Source organism: Xiphophorus maculatus, chromosome 13 (assembly GCF_002775205.1).
Source record: "Xiphophorus maculatus strain JP 163 A chromosome 13, X_maculatus-5.0-male, whole genome shotgun sequence".
Classification (NCBI taxonomy): domain Eukaryota; kingdom Metazoa; phylum Chordata; class Actinopteri; order Cyprinodontiformes; family Poeciliidae; genus Xiphophorus; species Xiphophorus maculatus.
Window position 1 is genome coordinate 22180184 of NC_036455.1, and position 24104 is coordinate 22204287.

At 41.8% G+C, this 24104-nt stretch overlaps 2 protein-coding genes across 2 annotated transcripts; one reads left to right on the top strand and one right to left on the bottom strand.

The window, feature by feature from the left end:
* The first annotated feature begins 5546 nt into the window (after positions 1–5546).
* sp4 (Sp4 transcription factor) lies at positions 5547–13842 on the top strand. The gene is made up of 7 exons (XM_014470124.2): positions 5547–6144; positions 6428–6498; positions 8452–8802; positions 8893–10093; positions 10287–10485; positions 11326–11525; positions 11738–13842. Exons 1-7 carry the CDS (start codon positions 6138–6140, stop codon positions 12001–12003), a joined length of 2295 nt encoding a protein of 764 aa, XP_014325610.1. The 5' UTR covers positions 5547–6137; the 3' UTR covers positions 12004–13842.
* A 1140-nt stretch (positions 13843–14982) lies between these two features.
* Positions 14983–20792, bottom strand: cdca7l (cell division cycle associated 7 like). The gene is made up of 10 exons (XM_014470126.2): positions 20464–20792; positions 18520–18663; positions 18322–18422; positions 18001–18223; positions 17838–17900; positions 16952–17134; positions 16532–16687; positions 16289–16438; positions 15879–16015; positions 14983–15400 (listed from the first exon to the last, which is right to left on the bottom strand). The coding sequence occupies exons 1-10, from the start codon at positions 20479–20481 to the stop codon at positions 15379–15381; spliced, it is 1197 nt and encodes a 398-aa protein (XP_014325612.1). The 5' UTR covers positions 20482–20792; the 3' UTR covers positions 14983–15378.
* Between the last annotated feature and the right edge of the window lie 3312 nt (positions 20793–24104).

The window sequence follows — 24104 nt, forward strand, 5'->3', positions numbered from 1 at the left end:
CCTGTAATCAATTGTAAATGCCAAATGAACACCAAAACATTCAGCGTACCCTTTCCTGACACAAATACTGATGTATGTAAAAGCATGTTGCAGCACTGTACTTGTAAATACGATATAACGGTGCAGAAATGTAAGCAAAAAATATGATCCAATGCAGGATGAGCTGTATAAATGACTGTCAGCGTACATGCCTGACATAAATCAAAATGTGATATGATTAATCATTGTTACGCAACTGGGAGGGACGGTAGGCGTTAAAATTTTTGCAACTCTCCACATTAAGCAGGAGTTTTATAGTGAACCAGTTTGTCGACTCGTGGCGTCAACATTTTAAGGAGGCAAGAAGGCTCAGGGTTGAATTTATTCACAATAACATCGGATTTATCCTGCTAATCTTTATCTTAATGCAGACTAGCATGGCATTTGAATATCATATAGGCAGAATACAAAATAGATAGTAAAAAAGTGAGAAACTGTTTTCCTAAAAGAGAAAACTATTTTTTCCCCTTGAGGACTAGACAAGATACCTTACACACCCTAAAGCTGGCACGGTGTCTAAGGAATGACAGCGGTTGTTTTCCACTTGATCCAGACAGCAGAAGACATCTGTTATCAGCTATCATTAAAGTGCGACTCTTTGTAGAGTTTCCTACGCTGTTTGTCTAATTTGTAGGAGACATGAGTGTGTAGCCACAGACAACTCACCGAATTGTTTCCACAAATTTATAGCTAAAGGAAACAAGTCAGCAGCTAAACATCCAAAGAGATGTCATGATGATGAGCCACAGCTGTGGAGTGACGCCACGTACTTTCAATCATGTTCAGTGGCACAAAGTGGTGCGTAAAGGGATGACTACTTATTATTAGTGTTCACATATTTATCTGCCTATCTGTCCATCTTTTGTCATAGTTTGTCTTTTATTGCTAAACGGGTATGGGAAAATGCTGTATATATATCTGTTAACACTTTTTTTTTTCTTTTGGCAACCTCCTTTCCTTCCACACACACACACACACACACACACACTTTCAAATGTGGCATGAACAACAGAAACAAGTGCCAAAAAATGAACACGTGGCAGCAGAAGTCATAAATCTCTTCATGTTTACAGCCTAACCTTTAGGAGACGGAGACTTTCTGACTCCAAGGCTTCAGGTGACAGACACACACCTACGCTTACGTGTGCCCAGAAAGTCTGAGGATAACACGCAACGAAGGACAAGTGGCACGCAAGCATGCAGCTGATTCACTGTTGCACGGGCTCATGCATTCATCTGTTTTATAGCCCTTACGTTGTCCCGCACACCTTCGAGATGTTGATTCACGAAAGAGCAAAATACAGCGTGAAGCAATCACCTTCCAATTCTGGGTGAAATCCATCGTCCTGAGGTGCTCAGTGTAGCTGGATTTGGTGCAAAGGTGGTGTCGTAATCCATTTTCAATAGAAATTTGCATGCATGTGTCACCAGCCTGAATATCATATTAACTTTTGGCTCTTAACGAGATGGTATGATGGTGAAGTAAAGAAGTTGGGAGGGTTTTAATGACAAAAACTAGTTGCACAAGATTGAATTAATTGTGGATTTTCTCTCATTCACATTCATTCTCACGTTTAGGCATGCAGCCCCTTTCATTTGAATTAAAGTGATTACACTTTCTGTAGCCATCAACAAAGCTCTAGGCCTAATTCTGCCTGGAGATTTGACGACTGTTCTTTAATTATCTAAAATGGGTTGAGGTCAGGAATTTTGGTGATGCCATTTAGAAAGTCTAATGAATACCTTCCCAAAGTAATTTCAATAAAAACTGTCTCGCTAAGATGAAAGGATATGTCCAGGGTCAAGTCTATTATACAGTAAACTGAAGAATGTTGCAACACTACTCTTTCTGGCTACGTTGAAGCACAAGTTCAACATCGACTTGGATTGATCTATCTACCTCCTTTCCAAAGAAAAAACATGGCTGGTAAAAGATAGATACTTTGCATTTCACCTGTTTTCCATTTTCAAAATTTTAAAGTAACAGTTTTGTGGGGAAAATGATTTTAAACATCTCACCAATAAAGTCAACAATATACATCAGTGGCCACATTTTAAGTAAAATTTATATAATTACTGTCATACTTTTGTTCTTTAAAATAATTTGACAGCAGTCACTGAAAGTTATGACTACTTAGCAAAAACGTATTATAATAAAGATTGTTTCAATTTTCCAAGTCCGAGTGTTTATTTTGTGAAGCAGGATATGATTTCCTAAAGCTCAAAGACAGAAGAAAGTAAAACATCAGACATCTGGAATACTAACAATATTTTTTTTGTGAACAATCCTTATTTTTCTGTTCCTTCATTGTAGTGATAGGTTGTTATAATTAGGTGAGTGTATCATTAATGTCATTTTTGTTTGGCACTGTGAATAATTTTTTTACTATTAAGATTATGAATCACACCGGTGTTTTTATGTGGTTATGATAAATTAACAAGTAAAAGTCCAAGTGAACAAATATGAAGATTTTGGCAGGTACAAGTGTGACAATATATGACAGCAATATTTTTGCATTTTATAGTCATCACATAATATATGTGATGACTAGGATTTGTATGCTGCTCCCATACACATTTCAAAGTTTGAACATACTGTACATCGTCTACTTTAGTGGACGTGTCAAAGATTATTTTAAATTTAAAAAAATATATATCCAAAGATTAAAAATAATTCTCATGTTTAATTTTTTAATCACCATGTTTACTAATAAATCAAATAGTGAACTTTTATGAATTAGTTGTTATTACACTGAATTTTCTACCAACAGAAGTGAGCGGAACGCTTGGGCCTGTAAGGTCAATGGCGCCATCTTGTGGCAGTCACAGCAAAACAACCAAACAAAAAAACTAAAAACGCTTTAATATGTTGCGTTAAAAGCTAAAGTAATAGGAACTTGACAATTATTGGTTTGTGGCGGACAAATCACAGGTTCCACTTAGATTTTCCTTACCTGTAAAACTACAACGTTACCTATTAAAACAGAGGTAAACATTCATGTGAACGTCTTGATTTAACGACGTTGCTGGAAATGAACCTCTCGTCTGTGCATTTCACTTGTCAGTATCAGAAGACGCAGCCGTCTGTTCACCACACCTCTTTCCATCACCGCCACCGTGCATGCAAACGCAGACGACACCCCTTCATCGGAAAAGACCACGTTGCCTAGCAACGCCCTGCCAAGTGGCCCAGGGGGCGGTGACGAGGCCCTCAGCTTCCGCAGTAATTACAGCGCATGTGTGTAAATGTATGTTTCTGGGCCACACCAGGTGTGTGTGTGTGTGTGTTGCTGTACTGTAGTTTCACTGTGAAACCATATTTAAACCGAACACACTGGAACACATTGAGAGATGGTGAGAATGTAAAGAGGAGACTTAGAAGCAGTGCCGTCTTTATGTTATACTTGACCGCCGTCTGCCTTTTTTAGACTTTTTGGAAAATCCACACATAAAAATGTAAGATGAACATATCAGTTAATGTAATAATGCGGATTTGATTCAAGATGTCTTCTCGAGAACGAGCCAGTACACTGGTTCTTTCTGGTTCACACTAATTATTTCTGCTTGGCAAACTTGGGCTGTTACTCTTCCTGGCTGAGATCAATGGTTTGGGAGAGGCTCTTGATCGTCCAACCCGATCCCACAACATGTTGACTGCTCCGCTATTCTGTGCTGAAGGTTTGAAATGCAATTTCCCTGTGGCAGCGCATCACGTTTGCTACTTGGAAATTTTGTTTCTGTTCCAGTTCTTCTGCTCATGTCCCACAGAAACCTCTCTGCGCTTCAGAAGAGGAAATGCCTTTTATAGCATGGATGTTGAAGGTCTACTAGTCAGCAAGAAACGGTTTTGAGGGACGCTGAGTCAGTGTAGGGTTAAAAAGAAAAAGATCTCACAAATTGATTATTGAGGTAGTCTTGAGATAAATCTAGAAGAAGGAGGTGCAAACCACAAATAAAGTCAAAATGCAATGTTTTGCTCATAAATGAAATGAGCTCTTGCTTAGAATTGCACAAAGTAAATGGCGATGTGGGAGGAAAATCTACTCAAAACAAAGTAGCTCTATGCTCAGTCTGATTGGACACCATTTTTTAAGTATTGTTCTAGATTGTCAGCTGGTTTTGGGTCTGAACGTTGACTGGCTCATTCTGACACATGCTTCGCTCTATTCTAAATCATTCCACTCTGACTGGATGGTGGAGAGTGAACTGCTTCCTCAGTCTCAAGTGTTTTGCTGTGCTTAACAGATTTTCTTGCAGAATTTCTATGAATATATTGCTCCCTCTGTCTCCCCCTGAATTCTGATGAGTCACCCTATTCCTGCTGAAGAAAAGCATGATGCTGCCACCACCATGCTTAACTGTGGGAGTGGTGTTCAGAGCCATATGGAAATCTCAGTTTTGGTCTCACCTGACAGGATCTCCTTCTTCCACATGTTTGATGCCTCCCGTGGCTTAATAACAAATTGTGGCCAGATTTGACAAGTGAAAGACTAACACCTGTCCTGTTCACAAATTTTCCCACCTGAGCTGCACATCTCTGCAGCTCCTCTAGAGTTACTACGGATCCTTTGGCTGCTTCTCATATTAACCCTCAGACTAAGTGCATGTCCTCACCTCAGATGTGTCAGACTTTAATTATTTCCAGAGGGTTCTACATACTGTTTACTAATTTGGCAAAAGAAAATCAATTGTGCTGCACTTTATTTAGGGGTGTAAGAGTGAGTGGAATCACATTTTTTTTATTGGTAAACAAAAAACAAAAATTACATATTTCTATTCCACTTCACAACACATCTCTGTGTTGGTCTATAAATTATGAAATCTCCAGAAAATGCATGAAGCCTCATGGATGAAGTGACTGAACTTAAAATAAGTACGGCGTTTATGAATAATTTGTGAGGCTCTGTAAGTAGGGGTATAAACCCGGGGTCTTCAAATCCAGGCCTCGAGGGCTGGTGTTATTGTTATGCAACTGTTAGATGTGTCCCATGTCCAACATGCCTGAATTAAATGGCTGAATTACTTCCTCAGTTTTGAGGTCACGTTTGCAAGAGTCCTAATGACCTCCTTATTTGACTCTGGTGTGTTGAAGCAGAAGCAGCAACTTTTCAAAATGTGTTCAACTTTATGCTCTCTTTTTTCACAAATGTTTGCCAAGTGACTGCTTGACTATAAAACAGGAAAGGGGCGATGACAAGATTTGTCTGTAAACTCGTTAAGAACTTTAGTGACACTGATCTTCTTTTCTAATATGGTGCTGTTTCACCGTCGTCTAAAGCGTCATCCTGAAACCAGCTCACACGCCTTCCTTTCCCGTTTGCCCAACCCCCCGCGCCATCAAACCTTCTCCCTCGCTCTCACCCCAACATGACTACAAGAACCAAAGCTCCTGAGCATCATGGGAGTTGTAGTTCCCGCCTCGCTAGCACGTTTGAGAAGGCGAGGCTTCAGCAAAATACAACTCCCATCTCGACCTTCGCACGCCGAGCCCCGTCGTCCAATCTGAATATGTGGGAGGAGCGCGTCCGCCCACAAAAGCCACAGCTATCTCCCCGTTATCGTACCCAATTGTGCACGAATTAAAGAGAATAGGCTGAAAATACAAACGCAGGTGGCGGCTCGTTTCAGGTACGCGGCGGACGGCGACGAGACGTCCGCGCGTCGTGTGTCGTCGGCGGAAGAAGCGGCGGGTGACAAGAGGCAGGAGCAGCGAGGAGGGTGTTGTCCTGGTGCTTAAATGGAAGTGGGTGGGCCTCCACGGTCACACACCGCCAACTTCTCTGTGGCCATCGTTCTGACAAGCACAAATTAGCTCGTTTATGGACTGCCTGTTCGGCGAGAGCGGCAGAAGACGGGGGCAGCGAGGAGTCCGAAGGTGCAAAGACGGTCACGGCGCGTGCTGTTGTACCCCTTATTTTCGGGGGGCTGCTTGATTGTGCCTCCGCTTGGCACCGCCCTTCCTGGCTGGTGGGTGGTTTCGTCAAACGGGCTGATCCGCGACGGCCCAGAGCCGAACATATAGGCCGTCCTCCGCCTCTGTACCCGGCCGGCCTTCTACCGTGAACTACACCCTCTCCCTCTCGGTATATTAATGCGTTATGAGTGGTAGGTACCCTCCCCCCTCTCCGTCTCCACCCCTCTCTCGTTTTCTCTCTCCGTCTGACAGTTAGAAGGCTCCATGCCCCCTTTGATATTGATGATGAGGTTACTGCTTTCTCTTTAGTCTTTATTGATCACCTTTGTTTAACTATATCTGCTTTCCGCTCTCGTTTTATTTACAGTCAACACTATCTATATTACTGTCTGCTTTTGCCCTGTGACTTTGTCCTGGAAGTGATCATAAATGAAAAACAGAATTTGTTCTGAAATAATACTTTCTTTTCCACAGACTCGAAGAAGGAATCATCTGGAACAGAAGGAGGGAAAGCATCTAAACGGGGCAAAAGTTCAGGATCGCAGGTAAAATGAAAACAAGATACTTTGTTTTAGTTCATTAGTTTTTTCTTTTTTGCATTGCCTGTAGGCCAAAAATGTTCTCATTCCCTCCCAGCCAGTCAGCCAGACACCTCTGGGGGCGTTTCTCTGGTGATTTCCACTTCCTGCTTCTGTGCAGCCCTGCTAAGAGCCAGCCCAAAGCCTCATGAATAAGCCTATATGACTGTCACACTCCAGCAGATCTGCTTTTGAATTTGTCTATTTGAATTATAGTCAAATTCAGTTCCACTCATAGTTTTATCTTAAACACCTGCAGTTTTTTCTTTTACTGTTTGGCTCTATAATTTCTATTTTAGCAAACCTGTAGAGGCTGCATACACATCCTACAGCCAGTAATGTCATGCACAACATTTGTTATGCATATGTTGTAAACTGTAGACAATCTAAGACTGTTTCCTTCTTTTTGTTAAGAGGTGTGTGACATTGAACATTTGCTCACGACCTATTTTTTATTTTTTTTTTCAAAAAAGGGAGGAGAGAGAAGGCAGCATTTTGTTTCCAGTGTTCTGAGAAAAGAGAAATGTGGTTCTCACATGCCCACCCACTCGCTTCCTGTAATACCGCCCACTTCCACTGACAGCTCTCTGTCTCTTTGCTTTCTTTATGTCTTTCTTTTTGTCAAACATATTTCCTCCATTCCTCATTATTCCATTAATCTTTCCTCTCTTGTTCCAATTGTTTAATTGGGTAACTGCTCGTAGTGATGATTTTGCACTCCTTACCTTTTTGCTTTATATATTTACACGATGTACTACAGTTTCTTTTGCAAAAGTATTCATTCCCTTTGAACTTTTTTACAGTGTGTCATGATAAAATCACAAACCTTATCGCATTTTATACGTTTTTTTTTTGTGACAAACCAGCACAAACTAGTCCATAATTGTGAAATGGAAGAAAATGATTTTAAAAATAGCTCAGTCAGATTGGATGGAGAGTGTCTGCAATTTAGGTCTGGACTTTGACTGGGTCATTCTGACACTTGATCTAAATCATTATGGTGTAGCTCTGGCTGCATGCTTGGCAGTTTTTGTCCTGCTAGTGAACCACTGTGTCCATCTCCAGTCTTTTGCAGCTTCTAAAATGTTTTCTTCCAGGATTGCCTTGCATTCAACTCCCACCATTTCTCAGTAAATTCTGAACAACCTCCCTCTTCCTACAGTAGAAAAGCATTCCCACTGCATAATGCTTCCACCACCGTGAATCACCATGTGGTTAGTTTTCCAGAGTTTGAATGGGCCTCTAGGATTAACGCTCTCCATGCCTGGCCTGTCAGTTTAGGTCGACGGCTGCATTTGTAGGACATTCAGAGTTTGTTTGGTATTGTTATAAAACCTAACACTGCTTTGAAACTCTCCATATTGTTACTCCCGACCTGTCTGCTGTGTTTTCTGGTTTTCATCCACTGCAAGAACACAAAGGCGTAAAGTATATGTGGTCTAGTTTCCAGTGCAAATATCTTGGTGCACTTAAAATAAGACAAGAATGACTTACAGCTAAATTTTCAGCACGATATAGGAGCTTATTTTAAGTATATAATTCATTGATATTGATGAAAAAGTTCTAGTTATAAGTGAAATAATATGACAGCGGAACTACTGCTTTTTCTGTGTGTCTTATTTCAAGTGTACTAAGATATTTGCTTTTTGTTCACTAATGTTGAAACTAGACCAAAACTACTTTACGGCTTTGTGTTTTTTGCAATGTGGTGCTTTTTGTTTAATATTTTTCTCTAACAAACCACTGAGGCCTCCATAGAAAGGCTTTTAAATAATAAACTAGGAAACTCTGGTTACTAATTAATTCCAGAGGCAATGTAGGTTTTATTTAGGGACATCATTTTTGAGTTTTTGCTTTTAAGTTGCGCCATCATCATTTGTCTGTGCCTTTAACAAGATCTCACCTTTTCATTACTTAAAGGATTCCTCTCAGCCGTCTCCGCTGGCTCTGCTAGCAGCCACCTGCAGTAAGATCGGAGGGCAGGGGGGAGCAGAGGGGTCCCAGGCCCAAGCAGGTGCCCAGCAGATCCAAGTCCAGGCCAGTCAGATCCAGCTCCAGGCGGGTCAGCTTCAGGGTCAGATCGTGTTGGACGCAGCCGGGGGCCAGGCCCTGGTGCCCCAGCAGCTAGAACTGATCCCTGCTCAGTTCACGGGGAACGGCTGGCAGATCATTACGACAGCGCCAACGATGGCCAAGGAGAACACCAGTCAGCCTGTTGCTGTGACGGTGGCTAGCACTCTGGCCAATGACAGCTCACCTGGAGGACGCAAGGTAAAGGTTATTGGGGGAATCGTGGCTTTGGCAAACTTGATTTTATGCTTCTGCGCCAGCATGCATTACAACTCGTCTCCTCTTTGGCAGCTGAAAACAACAAGTGGCACCAACAGTATCCCAGCCAATCAGCAGCAGCAATTCCAGATCATCCAGGTTCAGAACCTGCCCAATGCTGGAGGCGGCGTCCAGTATCAGGTCATCCCTCACCTGCAGACTGCTGATGGACAGCAGATCCACATCAACCCTCAGCCGGCCTCCATCGGGGCCCTGTCTGAGCAGGTCCAGCTCATCCAGACCCCAAACTCAGGCCAGGCCCAGGCCATTCTCCAACCAGCCAACCAGCAGGCTATTCTACCAAGCACAGCCAATCAGACGGTCCCGTTGCAGATCCGTCCCGCACAGACTTTTCCCATTCAGCTTCAGACGCTGCAGGGCTCCCAGACTCCCGTTATGACGACCGTACCCATAAACCTCGGTGGCATGACTCTGGCTTTGCCGGTAATCAACAACGTGGCGGGGAGTGGGGCAGTGCAGCTCATCCAATCGGCAGATGGCACGTTCTCTGTCGCTAACGGCAACCAACTGGTGACGACGACAATGCCGGGAGGAGTACCCACAGCACCCTGCGCCGGGTCGACGCCAATGGCAGCCGAAGGGGACGGTGCGTCAGACGGCGCTCAGGGGGTCGCGGTCGCACCTGACAGCACCCCCGATAACACCCAGGTACAGAGCAGCGAGGCGGACTCCCAGAGCCAGAACCAGGCCAACGGGCTCCAGAACCAGTCGGACGCGGCGGGAACCATCCAGCAGGTGATCGTGGGCCAGGTGGGACACCAGCTGGTGCAGCAGATCCAGCTGCAGCCCCCCGCTCAGAGTCAGGGTCAGACGCAGAACCAGCAGCAACCACAACACATTCAGACCCTCCAGCTGGCGCCTGGACAAACCCTGCAGCCCATTCAGGCCTTCCAGAACCCAGCGCAGGTTCTTATCCGCGCTCCCACCCTGTCCTCCTCTGGGCAGATCACCTGGCAGACCATCCAGCTGCCCGGCGGGGTCTCCTTGCAGGGCGGCCTGGGGGCGGCGGTGCCACAGCAGCTGACTCTGGCTCCGGTGGCCGGTGGGACAGCAGTAGGGGGCGGGGGACTGGTGTCCCTGAGTGGAGCCCCCCTGACGCTGAGCGCGGCCCAGATCAACCCGGGTTCAGGCGTCCAGACGGTCAGCATCGCTGGACTTGGCACTGCAGGGGTTCAGGTGCAGGGTGTTCCTCTCACCATCACTGGTCTGCAGGGTAAGACGTTATCGACTATGTATAATTTTCACATTTACAATTCAAAGCTGCTGTATTTGAGCTCGTTTGTTTCAGCCAATTTGCATTTGATGTAACTAAAACCATTTTGGATCTAGTTCTGCTTCCTCTGTTTTCTGGCCACAACAACGTGCTTATATTAAAAAAAACTACGCAATGTTTCAATCTCTCGTAGGTCAACCACAGAGTCAGGACGCGGTTAAAGTTCAGCCTTCTCCTGTGACGGTCACTGTCGGCAGCGTGGCCTCGGGTTCGTCAGTGAGTCCAGACCAGCTCGGCTCCGTTCAGAGTTCTTCGGACCAGGAGGGACCGCCCAGCAAGAGGCTACGTCGCGTTGCCTGTTCCTGTCCAAACTGCAGGGACGGAGAGGGAAGGTACAGATTAGAGCAACGCACCACAACACGCAGGAGCGGGTTGGACTTTATTATTTTTTTACTCAGCAATCTTTCTTAATTAAAAGACAGAAATATGACAGAATGAATGCCGTATGATGCAGAAGATAGAAAGTGAAGTGAATGCTGTCTTTCTGAACTTTTCACGTCAACACTTGTGACTCACAGACGGAACACGCTAACATATAATTTGAGTAATCCTGTAGGAAGTTTTTGTTTATTTTTTAGATGGTTTTTGTCTGGGGAAAAAGTTTATTAACAAAACTATTTGATCCACAAAATTAATGCTGGAACCCGTCATCATGCCGTGAGGACATGACAAACCAGAAAGTGGGTCAGATTTGATTGGAAGATTGATGGAGCTAAACATAAGAAGAAGAAAAAAACAACATTAATGCCACCAAGAGCTTTGATTAAACAACCAGGAATGATTTGAATGAAATGTGTTGGAGGGGTCCAGTCAAAGTCCAGACTCACAATAAATACAATAGAAAATTTGTGGAAAGAATTGAAAATTGCTGTTTATATATTGTCCAGTCTGTCTTAAGCTTGCTTGATTCTGTTGTAATTATAGCAAAGATATGCTAATTTGTGAAATTTCTTTCTTTCTTGATGGAGACAATGCATATTAATACATCAACCAAAATATACCAATTTGAGTTTTTTTAGACATGTCTCTCCTCTTTGCATTATGCTACCACAAAAATGTTAGGTATGGTACTATAAATATATTTGAATGACACCTTGAAAATACTGAAATTTTCTTGAAAGGTCTTGCTGTACACTGCAGTTAAACTGAATTCCCACCTTTCGTGTATCAAGGAACAGCGGAGACCCGACCAAGAAAAAGCAGCACATCTGCCACATGGAGGGCTGCGGGAAGGTGTACGGCAAGACGTCTCACCTGAGGGCCCACCTGCGCTGGCACACCGGCGAGAGGCCGTTTGTCTGTAACTGGATCTTCTGTGGGAAGAGGTTCACCCGTAGCGACGAGCTGCAGAGACACCGGAGAACACACACTGGTAGGCCAAACACACGAGCCTGGTCTGAAAGGAAGCGCTAAGGTCCGGTTGCAATTTTTGACACTGAACCCATTTCCTTTTGGAAAGCTAAAATCTAAAAGAGGTGGTAAATGTCTGGCAGAATAAACAGCAACATCTAAAAGAAAAAAATTCCAAGATGCTGGTTAGCAGCTGTGATTTAATCTAATTTCCTTTCATCTGCTGTGCTAAAGGAGAGAAGCGTTTCGAGTGTCCTGAATGCTCCAAGCGCTTCATGCGCAGCGACCACCTATCAAAGCACATCAAGACTCACCAGAACAAGAAGGGCGGCGCCGCCGTCGCCATAATCACCACTGACGACATGGAGGAGGACCCTCCCGAAGGTCTGGCAGAATCCCCCCAGATTGTCGCCGTTGGAACCCTCACGCGGGACTCTGAACCCGCTACGCCCACCACCTCCAACCACCTGGAGGAAGAAGAGGAGGAAGAGTTTGAATAGACAAATCGGAAGTTCCTGATATTTTTTTGTTGTTGTTGTTGTTGATTTTTGGAGGCGTTTGCAGGGACTTTTGCATAATTTTAAAATTGTTTTCTTATAAAAAGGAACTTAAAAGAGGATCATTTAATGGTCGTGAAGTGGACAAAAAATATATAGACAATACAATCTGAAGAAAACTAACATATAATGAAATATTAGTTTGGCTTTTATGTAATAATCTATAACATTTCCATGTGCATTGAGGGGACAGAATGTAAGTAAGATGAGCACAAGACAGGGGGACCTGAGGAAAGTAAAACCATCCAACAGTGAGAGGCATTTTCTTAACAAGAATCCAACTCTATGCACAAAGATGTGTTCCTGTTTCATACCTGTCTGACAGTGCTGAGGTCAATCATGGTACAGGACGGTTGCAGAGCGGCAACAGCGCAGGGGCAGTCTGGGACATTGTGTGTGTATGTCTGTGTGGATAAGTGTGATCCGTGCAGATGAGTGTGTGTGTGTGTTTGTGTTCCCGTTCTGCTCCAAAGATGATCTACCTATGGTGAGTTTTATTCAAGGTTCAGGTTCAGTCCTCAGATCAGATTCAGGTGTTGATTTGTTTGATTAGTCAACAAATTATTCTTAAAGAGGAAATTCTAAAAGAGAAGAAGAGTAGTGGGGGGAGAAAAAGCACATATAAAAAAAAAAGATTTATAAATAATGCATTCCTTATTGAAGCGCAGTGGCCATTAGAATACAAATAAAAGGTTTCTATAGAGAGAGAGAAAAAAACAATCTAGCTTTCTACAACTTTGTTTGTGTAGGGAAAGCAATACTTTAATGACAATCCTTGTGAAACCATGTTTACATTGTCAGGGCAAGTTTTCGTTGTTAATGCGATGAGCCAGTTTGTTTCGAGAATCAGAAAGGAAGTGCTGCCGTTTGAGCAAACCCGAGAGCTCGCAGTCGTCGGACGACTGGCTTTCGGCATCAGAGCTGCATCATCGGTTTTTACACAGCCTGGCGACGGTTTTCTCAGGCGGCAGCAACGTCACTGATGCTACTTGGTGCTTCTTGTGCTTTGGTGAACCACAGCGCAAGCAGCTGAAGTAGCTAAGAGCTACAGTTGAGTTAAGCTCTTTAGCAATGTGGATGTAATATTTTTTTGTTGATGTTGCTCTGTGTTAGTTCAGTGCGTACCTTCTTTGAATTAAAAAAAAAAAACAACAACCTTATTTTAAAGAATTTGAATTTTTTTTAAAGCCCCTTTTCAGGTGTGTGGACACAGGACCCCATTGTGTATGGCTAATTTATTATTTATCCTTTGATTTGTAATATTTGCCTTTTGCTGGACTTGTATTTGTGTGCGTTGGTTCTAAGGTTGTGTACAGCATGTTTCAGTTCTTGCCGTAGTGCTGCTTTTCTCTTCTTCAGTCTGCTCTTTAATTAATTTTTTTTTTCTTTGTGCCATAATGTGTTTTTGGGAGAAAAAAAAAAATAAGGAAAGCAAAAAAAAAAAAAAAATGTCTAAAGCTAAAAAGATTGATACCAAACAAATTTAGATGTTTTTAAAATCTTTTTTGTGTGACAACTAACTTTTATTTTCTATTTTGTAGTGACATCTCATTTGTAAAATCTTTTTCTAAAGATGTTTGTTCGTCTCCATGACATTTGATAATGGGTTTTTGCCAGGTTAGCCTTAAAGGCTCCAGTTTATTGATATTTTTAAAACTGGTTTGTACAAATGTGTTATGTCAGCAAAAAAAAAAAAAGAGACTGAAAAAGAGATAACTTCAAGCAGAAAACATGCTATGCCTGCTTAACACTTGACAATAAAGTGAGTCTTACATTTCTTCAGATGCTTGTGTGTCTGTATAAACAAAGGCTGGGAAACCTGTTTGCATCACAAAGACTTATTAAAAAAAACATTTATTTTATATTTTACTGTGTAAATGTACACTGAAAGTTTTAAAAGGTGTCAAACTTAAGGCGTGGAGGCCAGATTCGGCCCACCAAAACATTTTATGTGGCCATGTAGAGTCCAGATGGACACTTAAATAGAACCTTTAAGATAAGTTGCTTGCTGGGTTTTTTTTTTATCAAATCAATCAAAGCTATTTTTATCTATATACTGTCAAATTACACCAAAGTGGAAAATATCCAGTATCATTTAATTTTATCGAGTCATCAAATGCAGGCAGCTTTTTATTCAAATCTATCGGTAGTTTTATCAATACCATCTGCCGCAACCATTCCTTCGACGATGTTTGTGATCTTGATATGGCCCAAAAAGGAAAAGAAGCGCGACACTCCTGGACTAGAACATTTGTTCGACTACTCATGTAAATTCTTACTTTCATTTTTACTCTTCCAAAAAGGCCAGATCTGAGACGTGGCTCTTTGCTGCTCCTCCAAGGTTACCGTCAGCCTCTCGACAGTCAGTGAGTGACCTTGGCTCAGCCGCTCTGATTTTTGCTCCCCTGTTAGTTTAAGTTTGGAGTTCTGCAAGACTTTTTTTCCCAGAACTTTCCCAAAGCTTGAGATGTTGTATTACACAACCCTGGTTTAAACTTTTACACACTGTCCCCGACTTGTGTGATCTGTTCCTTGGTCTTTGTGGCGTTTGTTCACTAATGTCCTCCAACAAACATCTCAGGTATTCTTAGTTCAGATAAGTTAATGTGATATGAATTGCACACATCAGTTAAAAATCTTAAAGGTATAAGAGTAATGGGGTCTGAATGCAAATGTCTGTAAAATAAAAACTTCATGCTCCACTTTGGCCCTAAATTACTCATACTTCTGGTAGATTTTCTAATGGGACAGGCATATTTCAAAAGATAAAGTAAGATATAAAAAAATGTTTCAAATAAAAAAGTAATTATGGCTGGGCCACACCAAAACCTTAATAATATTTTCTGTCACAATAAACTACATTAATAATAAATAATGCTGGGCTATGTATAATATCAGGAAAAAATAAAGCCAGCACTGTTCTCCTTTTCACAAACTTTATTAAGATGTAAAAAGTAAACCAGTGGGAATGGTATAAAGTGTTACAAAGCTATTTGAATCAAAGCTTCATAGTTTTTGCTATAAAAAGGCACACTATAACATTTAGGTAAAAGAAAAAAAAAATCAAGTTTAGGAACATTTTTACAATTTAAAGGTCTGACATAAAGAACAAAAACATCCCTGCAACACAAACCAGGATATACATATAAAAAATATCTATAGTATGATACTCATTAAGGTGACATAAAAAAAAAAATTCCCAACAATGTTGTTTTGTCAAGTTGGATAAAAGGTCAGAAATGTGTTGGGGATTAAAATGTGCGTTAAAATATTTTTACAGTACGGTGAAGCACCAGAAGAGGTTTAGTTTTCTGGATTTCACTGCAGCTCCTTCTGGATACTGCAACAGAAAAAAAACAACATGAATTTCAACTGTGTGAACGTTTCTTACTAAAACTAACAAAACTTAGTTTTTTCCCCCTATGATCTAGATAAAAAATCATGCGATAATTAGCTTATTTTTCCTCAATGTTACAGCTCCACAGCCAAACAGTAGGTCCTTAAAATTGCTCCGACTAACAAATCAGGAGTTGATATGAATAATCCATGTCATCTTAACAAATACCATCTTTTTACATGTTAAACTGAGCGTGGAAACTTTGTGTACTTATCTCTAAGGACACAAATGCATAAACAGAAACAGGAAATGATCTCTAATAGAATCTCCTCTTTACGTGCTTAAAGCACACCAACAGAACGGATTTCTTTTTTTTTTATTCCTAAAACTTAAGTTTTAAACTTTTTTTTGCAACATAGCTGTTTTGGTTTGATTCTGTCCCTTTAACATTCAACCGCACAGTGAAAACGAGGAAGCTCACCTCTCCAAATACTCGTGGACGTTGTCGTGGCCGTTGTAGCGCGCCAGGGCCACCAGGGTCCCCGTGGCGCAGCGGCCCTCCTTCTTACGACACAAACTGCAGTTACACATTCCCCGGCAGATGGGACATGACCACGTCTGACAGAAATAGAAAACGGAAGTAGGGGACAGTTATTGTCTCGACTTACTCTCTAGTCTCTGTAGTACTGGTACTAGAGGTGTTTCATTCAGAAAAATATTACTGGAGGCCAATAAATATTCAACAAATGAGGTGCACCCTGTGTGGTTTATTAGGGAACATCCATTATATAATTTGACGACTCAATTCTTGTTTATAAAATTCAATAGAAGTACTTTTTTTTTCGTCATTTCATTTTAGGAAAAGCGTCTGCTGCGTGTGTAAACACTGACCGGGTCGAGCAGAACGGTGCACACGTCCTCTCCATAGCGATTCTTCAGGCAAGGGCCACAGAACTGACCTTTGACCCCCACACAGTAACCACTACGGCACACTGTCTTGGTGTCCAGAGTCTTCTGTCTGCACTGGTGGCATGAGCTTCCCTGAAAAGGGGGGCGTGAAGAAAGCGACTCAGGCGCTCTGCTGGTATCACGGAACAAATGGAGGCCAAAGGTGAAGGACGTGAAGCGACTCACATTGTCTTTGTCCCAGATCTTGTCTTTGCTGCGGTACGCGACGTTTTCCAGGTCCTCGTCCGTGATCTCGTCGACCGACTTCACCATGAACTGACTCTTCCTGGACTTGGGGCTTCTTTTCTTTTTCTTTCTCCCGTCTATACATTCCTCGTCCACCTGACCAGTGGGGAACACATCACAGGCCTCAAACAAGGTTACGCTAAACCTTTGAACTCGTTCTTTTTCAATGATTCGAAATCTCTGGGAATTGGCTAAAAGAACATCTGAATGGACCGTTTAACAGATTGCTTTTAGTAGGAAACTAAAACTAAACACTAGATACAAAGTGTATTCATTTGAATCCTGCTGCAAGAATAAAGTCTAACAAGAACATGCTCCTATGTTCTGCAGTATTCTTTTCAACCTTTTCTTAAAGCGCACCTCCATCAGTCTCCAGATGTCCAGAGTCCTTGGTTTTCTAATGCGAGCTGGCTCAGGCTTTTCCTCCACCCCAAAGTTCTCCGGAGGACGAGCCTTTCGCGACGGGTTCCTCCTCTCTGACCCTACATCGGACTTAAACTTGCGCTTCTGCGGCGACACCTTCTGCGATATCCTCTTCCTCTTCTGCAGAAAAACAGAGCAGTTTTTGTTTTGCTTCCTCTGGTTTCTTGATGATTTATTTCGTCTTAAACGAGGACATGGTGAGACCCTCAGGTCTTTAAAACCTAAGCTGCCACGTTGGTTATTTTAAATTGCACATTGCAAAGCTTACATTCCCCACACATACACCAATCAGTTTACTGATTATCACAACCCATTTCTGAAAATTTCAATAGTAACTTAATTTGTATTAGCAAATACAGTAAGTCTCAATTCTTTTCATCCAAGTCTCAAGTCGAGTCAAAGTCCTAGACTTTGGGAGGTATTATGCATTTTCCAGGTATTTGGTGCCATTTTATAGTAAAATCAAGTAACTATGATACCTTCAGTTGTTATACAAAATGATGTAAATATCTTAAATGAAATTTGACTTCACAATTTAACAACTTGAAACTGGCCTCTGTCTCTTTAAGAGACTCTTTGCGACACTCTGCCTTCAGTACATCGTCACAACAATGCCTCTCCATTATGCCGTTAACCGTTCATAGGCGCTTCAAGGATTTTTCAAACGCGCATAAAAGATTCAAAGTAACACTTCAGCTAGGTTTTTGATTATGGAAATCGGTGTACTCAGAACCTGAAAGAAAATTAAGACGTTTCCAATCATTTTTGAAGGCCTCCATTCATTTTGACTTGTTTGTGTTACTTGTTTGCACGAAACGCTCACCTGAGGCGTGTCCAGCGGAGTCAGGTCAGCGAGGGAGGTCAGACCAGCAAACAGCTTCGCGAGCTGGAAAAAAAAGAAAGAAAAAAAAATCACAGAAGAATGAATCAAGGATGAGTAACAAGTTAACTAGAAAAAATACAAAAATATTCCACTAAGACATTACCATGGCTTTGTTTTCCTGTATGTTGCGATCTCGTTTTGTCAGACTTTGGCACAGGACCTCCTCCTTCTCCTTCTCTTTCACCACCTCCACCTCCTCCTCCTTGTTGTTCACCTTCCGCGGCCTTCCTCTCCCTCTCTGAGGCGGGTCACTCCGTCTGATTGGCTTAGTAACATTTTCTTTATTCTGTTTTTTTGGGGAGGCAGGTTCTTTCTTGCCTGGAAACCTAGAGAGCAATTTTTAAATTTCGGCTAAGCCTATCAGTACCCTCTGCATTTTCTTTCTAGTTCAATCCTGACTGTTTAGTAATCTACAAATCCTCACCTAAGTGCCACTAACAGACTCCTCCTCTTTGGCTCAGGTGGCTCCTCGCCGTCCAAGTAGAAGCCTGTGTCTTTGTCGCTCTCCGACTCTGAGTCAACAACCTGAAGAAAAACCAAAAAGAATAAAAAAATAAATAATCAGGGCGTAAAGGATGGACTTTCACTTTGTGGTCAAACGCTTTGATTAAGAATATCCTACTTTGGTCTTTTGCTGCTTTTGGAAGCATCCTCTGTCCTCTTCTGCCTCATCCTCGCTGAATCCCTCAAACTCCTCCTCGCTGTCTGATTGGGTGAACAGATGAGCCAGCTCAGCAGTTATATACTTGGATTTGAAAGTTCGAGCCTGTTGGCAGACACACCCAGCATGAAAATAAATTGCTGTGTTTCCGTGGAAGGGCAAGGAAAAAGAAGTACACAACAGGTATTTATTTGTTCATTTCAAATGATAAATATGAGAACTGAACTTTTATAGAACAATATTTAGGCTTGCGTCCTCGGGATTCTTGAGCTATACACCAGAGGGAGACAAAGTCCATCTCTTAGCATGATCTGACACTAAATTAACTGTGTGCAGCTGGAAAAAGGAGAAGAATTCACGCCGGGATTAACAGAGCTGGAGCTGGCCGGATAAAACTTATCTTTCGGACTTTGAACGAGCAGCACCAGAGAAATCCTTATCGCTGCAGGTCGGCTGGGCCGCAGCTTGGCAGGACAAGTAAGAGCAGTGACAAGATGAAGTGAAAAAGGAAAAAGACACTTAACAATATTTCATTCCTACCAGCTTCACTTCCCCATAGTAAGAATCCTGTATATACAACGGTTTCTTGCCATGTAAATGGGTCATAACTCACCAAGTCCTCCACTTCAGAATTCTTTAAGCTTTTCTGTTTTACTCTAAAGAGTACAAACCAGCAACCACAAAGACCAGTGTTTTCATAATTTATGGCTTATCGTAAGGCCCTGCTAGGTTCAGTTAGGTAGTGTTACATGCACACTGCTGTGTTTGTAATTAATAAAGATATAGAAATACACTTTTTTATAAGATAGTGCAACACTGAATTTGTACATCATTCTTATGTATGTTTTTGTTTACATCTTGTCTGCGTTGTCGGACATTAACGATACCAGCTGGACCTTACTGAAAAATGAATGACTTTTTAGATGCAGTTGTTCACCTACAGGATAACATACTTCTTGTAAGCAAACAAAAAATAAGCACCAACGTACAACTGTTCCTGATGACATTACATAGGGCACAAGCCAACTAACTTACATTTTTTTGAGTAGACACATTTGCATTTGTTTTTCCCCTCTTTATTCAAATCTTTTCAATAAACTTCGTCCTTAAAGAGTGGTTAATTGTGTTCTGCACGGCTTCAGGAAAACATTTAAACCATACCTGACAACAAACAGTAGCATTTCCTTAAGAGTAAGAGGATTGGCTGGAATAAAGAGATTTAACCATCAAAGGTGTTCAGCAATTATTTAGAACAAGTCTGGGCGATGTGGCTCATTGAGTCCTAAAAACATTTTTCTTGCAAAACCACCAATGATAATAAACGATCATCTGGTAGACACACTTCTAATGGATCAGCATGCTGCAGTACAGCCCATTCATCACTATCTCTCCACTCAATATCAGCAGGAAGAAAATCACTCAGAAGCAGATGAGTTGTTTACAAATCCCTAGTGCCTCTTGTGGCGTCATCAATAAAAACAGCAGGATAAGTAGATGTTTTGTTTGAGATCACAGGTGAGAAATTTAATATTTTGTGAAATTAATATGCATGCAGCATTATCCAACTGTGATATAACTGCTAATGTAGATAGAAAGATAAGAGACAAAAAAAAAAAAAGGCAGTTCCTTTAAAATGCATGTTTGAAGTTCGAATACAACCTTTAAACATTAAACATAAGCGCCTTCATATAGATTTGCAAAACACTTTCTGGACTTTTATCTAAAGTGTAGTTGAAAACATATCACAGATTACTTGTTAACAGAAGTTAAAACAAGTACTAGCTTATTTACAACCACGATATCCAGGCCCGTTGTTGGAGGTGTGGTTAGAAAAGACAATATAAAACGGCTTGCATTTCGGTAAAGAAAAGAAAAACCCAATAACATGGCGGTTCGGGTACTTACATCTGACTTGAGGGTCATTTTTGGGGGTTATTCCTTTAGTTTAAAGTTTTCTGGAGAGAAAGTTTAAGGTCATGAAATGAAATCAATGAAAAAAGGTGGATTTAAAAGCGACCTGCTCAAGAGTGTCGCAGAAAATGGGGCTCGTGACGTCGACGTGCGCGCACGTAAAATTTACTTTTTGCACAGGAACGTCACTAACTTGCCAGCATATTTACAATTTCATAAGTAAGTAAAAATATTACTAAATTTCAGATACAGGCACAAATTCTCCAAGTCTGAAGAAGAAGTGAGTCCACAGATTCCCCTCCTAAACTCAGAATGGTTCGGTCCGACTTCGCGCGGAAACAGCACGTGGGGGTGGCCAGGATCCTCGGCCTAAACAACAGCTCGCGACTCCTTCACTTTCGTGATGGGATTTTCGGCTCCTTTTCGAGATGCGGCTCTAATGGCTCTTCTTACTGTGGAGAGCCGGCTCTTTCGGCTCCCAAACGGCTCCCCATATATATTTTTGACATTATTAATTAATTAATAGCTTAAACCTAATTTTATAATATTTTGTTTCATTATTGACATTGTTAAGCACTTATGATGAGTAAAAATGCCGCATAACAATGCTATAGCAATACCGATGCGTGTGATGTCTGCATGTGCCTGTGCAATGCTGACTTTGCACAGTCTGCACTCTGCCCTGGAGTTTGATGTAGCATTAAAATGAGTCCAAATCTTGCTCCGTTTTCTGTCACTCATTTATTTTCACCTATTCAGTTCTCACACTGACTCCCCTTTTTTCTGTGCTTCTTGACCGCTGAGTGAGTGTCTGTACATAAACACCTGCCGACGAACGCTATACAGCTTGGCCAATTGCCTGCCGTTTCCACAAAAAAAGTGGAGATAAACTTTTTTTTCAGTGTTTTCCCGCCACATTATTAATTGAAACTATGTGTGATTGGTCAGATGTGTGGAGCACACGCTTGACATGAGGGCAGTGGACCGACCGAGGAAAAAAACTCTCCGCTCTGGCACTGGCAGAAGAGCAAAACGCGCAAGGAGAGGGAGAAGGGGGCGGAGAAGGACGGGAGAGACAGCGAGGCACCGCAGGACAAAAAAAACGATGTGGGGAAAAACTATCGGCTCTGGCACTTGCAGAGCACAAGCACAACGACAGGGAGGCGGAGAGACAGCGATATACTGTAGAAAAAACCCGGCTCCCAAATAGGATCCTAAAACGGCTCCCATTGTGGAGCCGGTTCCAATCGTTCACTTCAAAGAGCCGGCTCTTAGAGCCGGATCGTTCGCGACCGACACATCACTACTGCACTTCTTTACTGTGTCACGTAAATGCGACCATGAACGCAACATTCTGTAAATCCATTGTCTATTTCCTAAGCCCCGCTTCTAGATACCTGAATGTTGAAACAACGTCAAGTCTATTTCTGTAGTGTTGAAAATGGATCAAAAATGTACCGCACACAGAGCAGAAAATCAGCCAGTACAAGTAATCAGACTTTACTTATTTTATTCTTTTTTAGCGCTAAAAAAGGAGACGCTTACCCTTACAGACTAGGTGTGAATGTGACCGAGTCTATACAGCATCTGATCAAAAACGGGAAGATTCGTTTACTATACTACGGATGCACCTGGTGGTCATCTGATGTCTTACGTCATTTTATCAACTAAGTTTCTATTTCCTGGGAGACGGGAGTCTGAGGAGTTTCTATAGATGTTACAATTACAAAGGGCCTTTGTGTGAGAATATGAGAATGCAGTGTGTGAAAGCATATGAATGTATTTGAGCTTGATAAGCGCCTCAACAGCTCCCCCTTTTGGTCTCAACGAGACCACACAAAACAAGAAAAATGGAAAATAACGAAAAGAATAAAAGAGGGGGGCTGTACATCCTCGAGTAGACACTGTCCCTTCCGGAAAACTTCCCCCTGAGGCTTCGTCCTCCCACATCCTCAACCAATGTCTTTATTTCATGTCATTTCATTTCATCACATATTTTGGGGGTAAAAACGGACAGGGCACCCCTGGCCTCTCAGGCGGTGGAAAAAATCACAATGTCCCCCTTACAATCTGGAGAAATGCACAAATAGAAACAAAATTTTGAAGGGTGTTGGGGTTTAGGGAAATGTTAGTCAACCACCCATGGCATGACTATGTCAGCTGTTTCTGTTTTATATATTATATTTATTTTCAATAAAATGTTATCCGTAGTCTTGTTTTGTCTTAATCATTTTTGTTGTCATTATTACTTCATATGTCTGATTTTTCATTATATTCATTCTGTAGTTACCTCAGGTCAACGCCATGCCACAGGAGGGTAATGAACTCAAAAGAGCAAAGTCTAAAATTTTGTGTTAGGTTTTGTATGTTTTTTTATTTTTTATTAGTATTTAAAAACAAGGTGAAAAGTCACAGCTACGAAGTTGTTAAGTTCTACAAAAGTGCTAAGTGAACAAAATGTTAGGATAGTGTGTGGAACTTATAGTGAAGTGTTAGGTTAAAATTATTTGTAAAGGCAGTGAAATGTTAGGTAGTATGCAAAAATGAACACATTGTTAGAAGACTAAAAGGTGAGATTTCTATGTAATATGTAAAAGTTAATGAACTACGAAAAGGATGCGAAGTTAATGAAATGGTAAGAAAAGCTTAGAATTCTGAGTATTGAAAGGCACAGAACAATGAACACATTCGTAAAACATCAAATCAATAAAGTAAATCAGGATTAAAGACAGTACACTCAAAATACACTGGCATGATTAAACTAGGATTAAAAGTAAGTAAAAATGTTTTCTGATCAAACTTTAATCATTGTAATGAAATCAAATCACTGCAGCCTCTCTATAGCGAGACCTATCAACGTCAAATCAGTTTCTGCGTGTGTCCAGATGTAGAGCCGGCGCGGTCGCTGGGAAACCCCGACATTGCCTGGAAGGCTTCAGTGTGGGATTTCGGCTGTAACTTGGTCCAACAATCGTGGAAGGCGCCCACAGTCTCACACCAAGGCACACCCAGAAAGGATTGGACTTCATTCTGCAAGAAAAAACACAACAAAAGCGAAATCAATGGATTATATAAAGAACATTAAAGTGAAGGAAAATTTTCTTTTGTCACTGGATACTAGTACTGCCCTTAAACTCTGGCAATCTGGAATTTCACGGTTCTTTCACGTCTCCGGGATAACATCTGATAGGCAGGTGGATTTCCATCACTACTGCTGCCTTTCTCTATGGTTGAGGTGATGCACCGCACCGCCAATGACCTCAGACAGGGGACACAGCAGCAACCACAGGTGATCAGGAGTGCAAGGAAAGTTGTCACAGAAAGGAGCAAAGAGATGATGATTTCTTTATATTTTCCAAACAGATCAGTGAACCACTTATCCAAGGGGTTTGAAACTCCAGAGTGCTCATGCATCGTTTTACTAAGGGCCCTAAGTCCTTCTAGCGCCTTGGTCACTGTTAATTTAGTTTGTGCACAAACTTTACCCAATTTTGTTTTTAAATTTTGATTCATTCGTTCTGCTTTGCCTTAGGATTCCGGGTGATAAACCGTACCGAACTTGTGTTTCAAACCAAGATGAGCTTCCACTGTTTGCAGGTCCTTGTTTCTGAAATGTGTTCCATTGTCTGATCTGA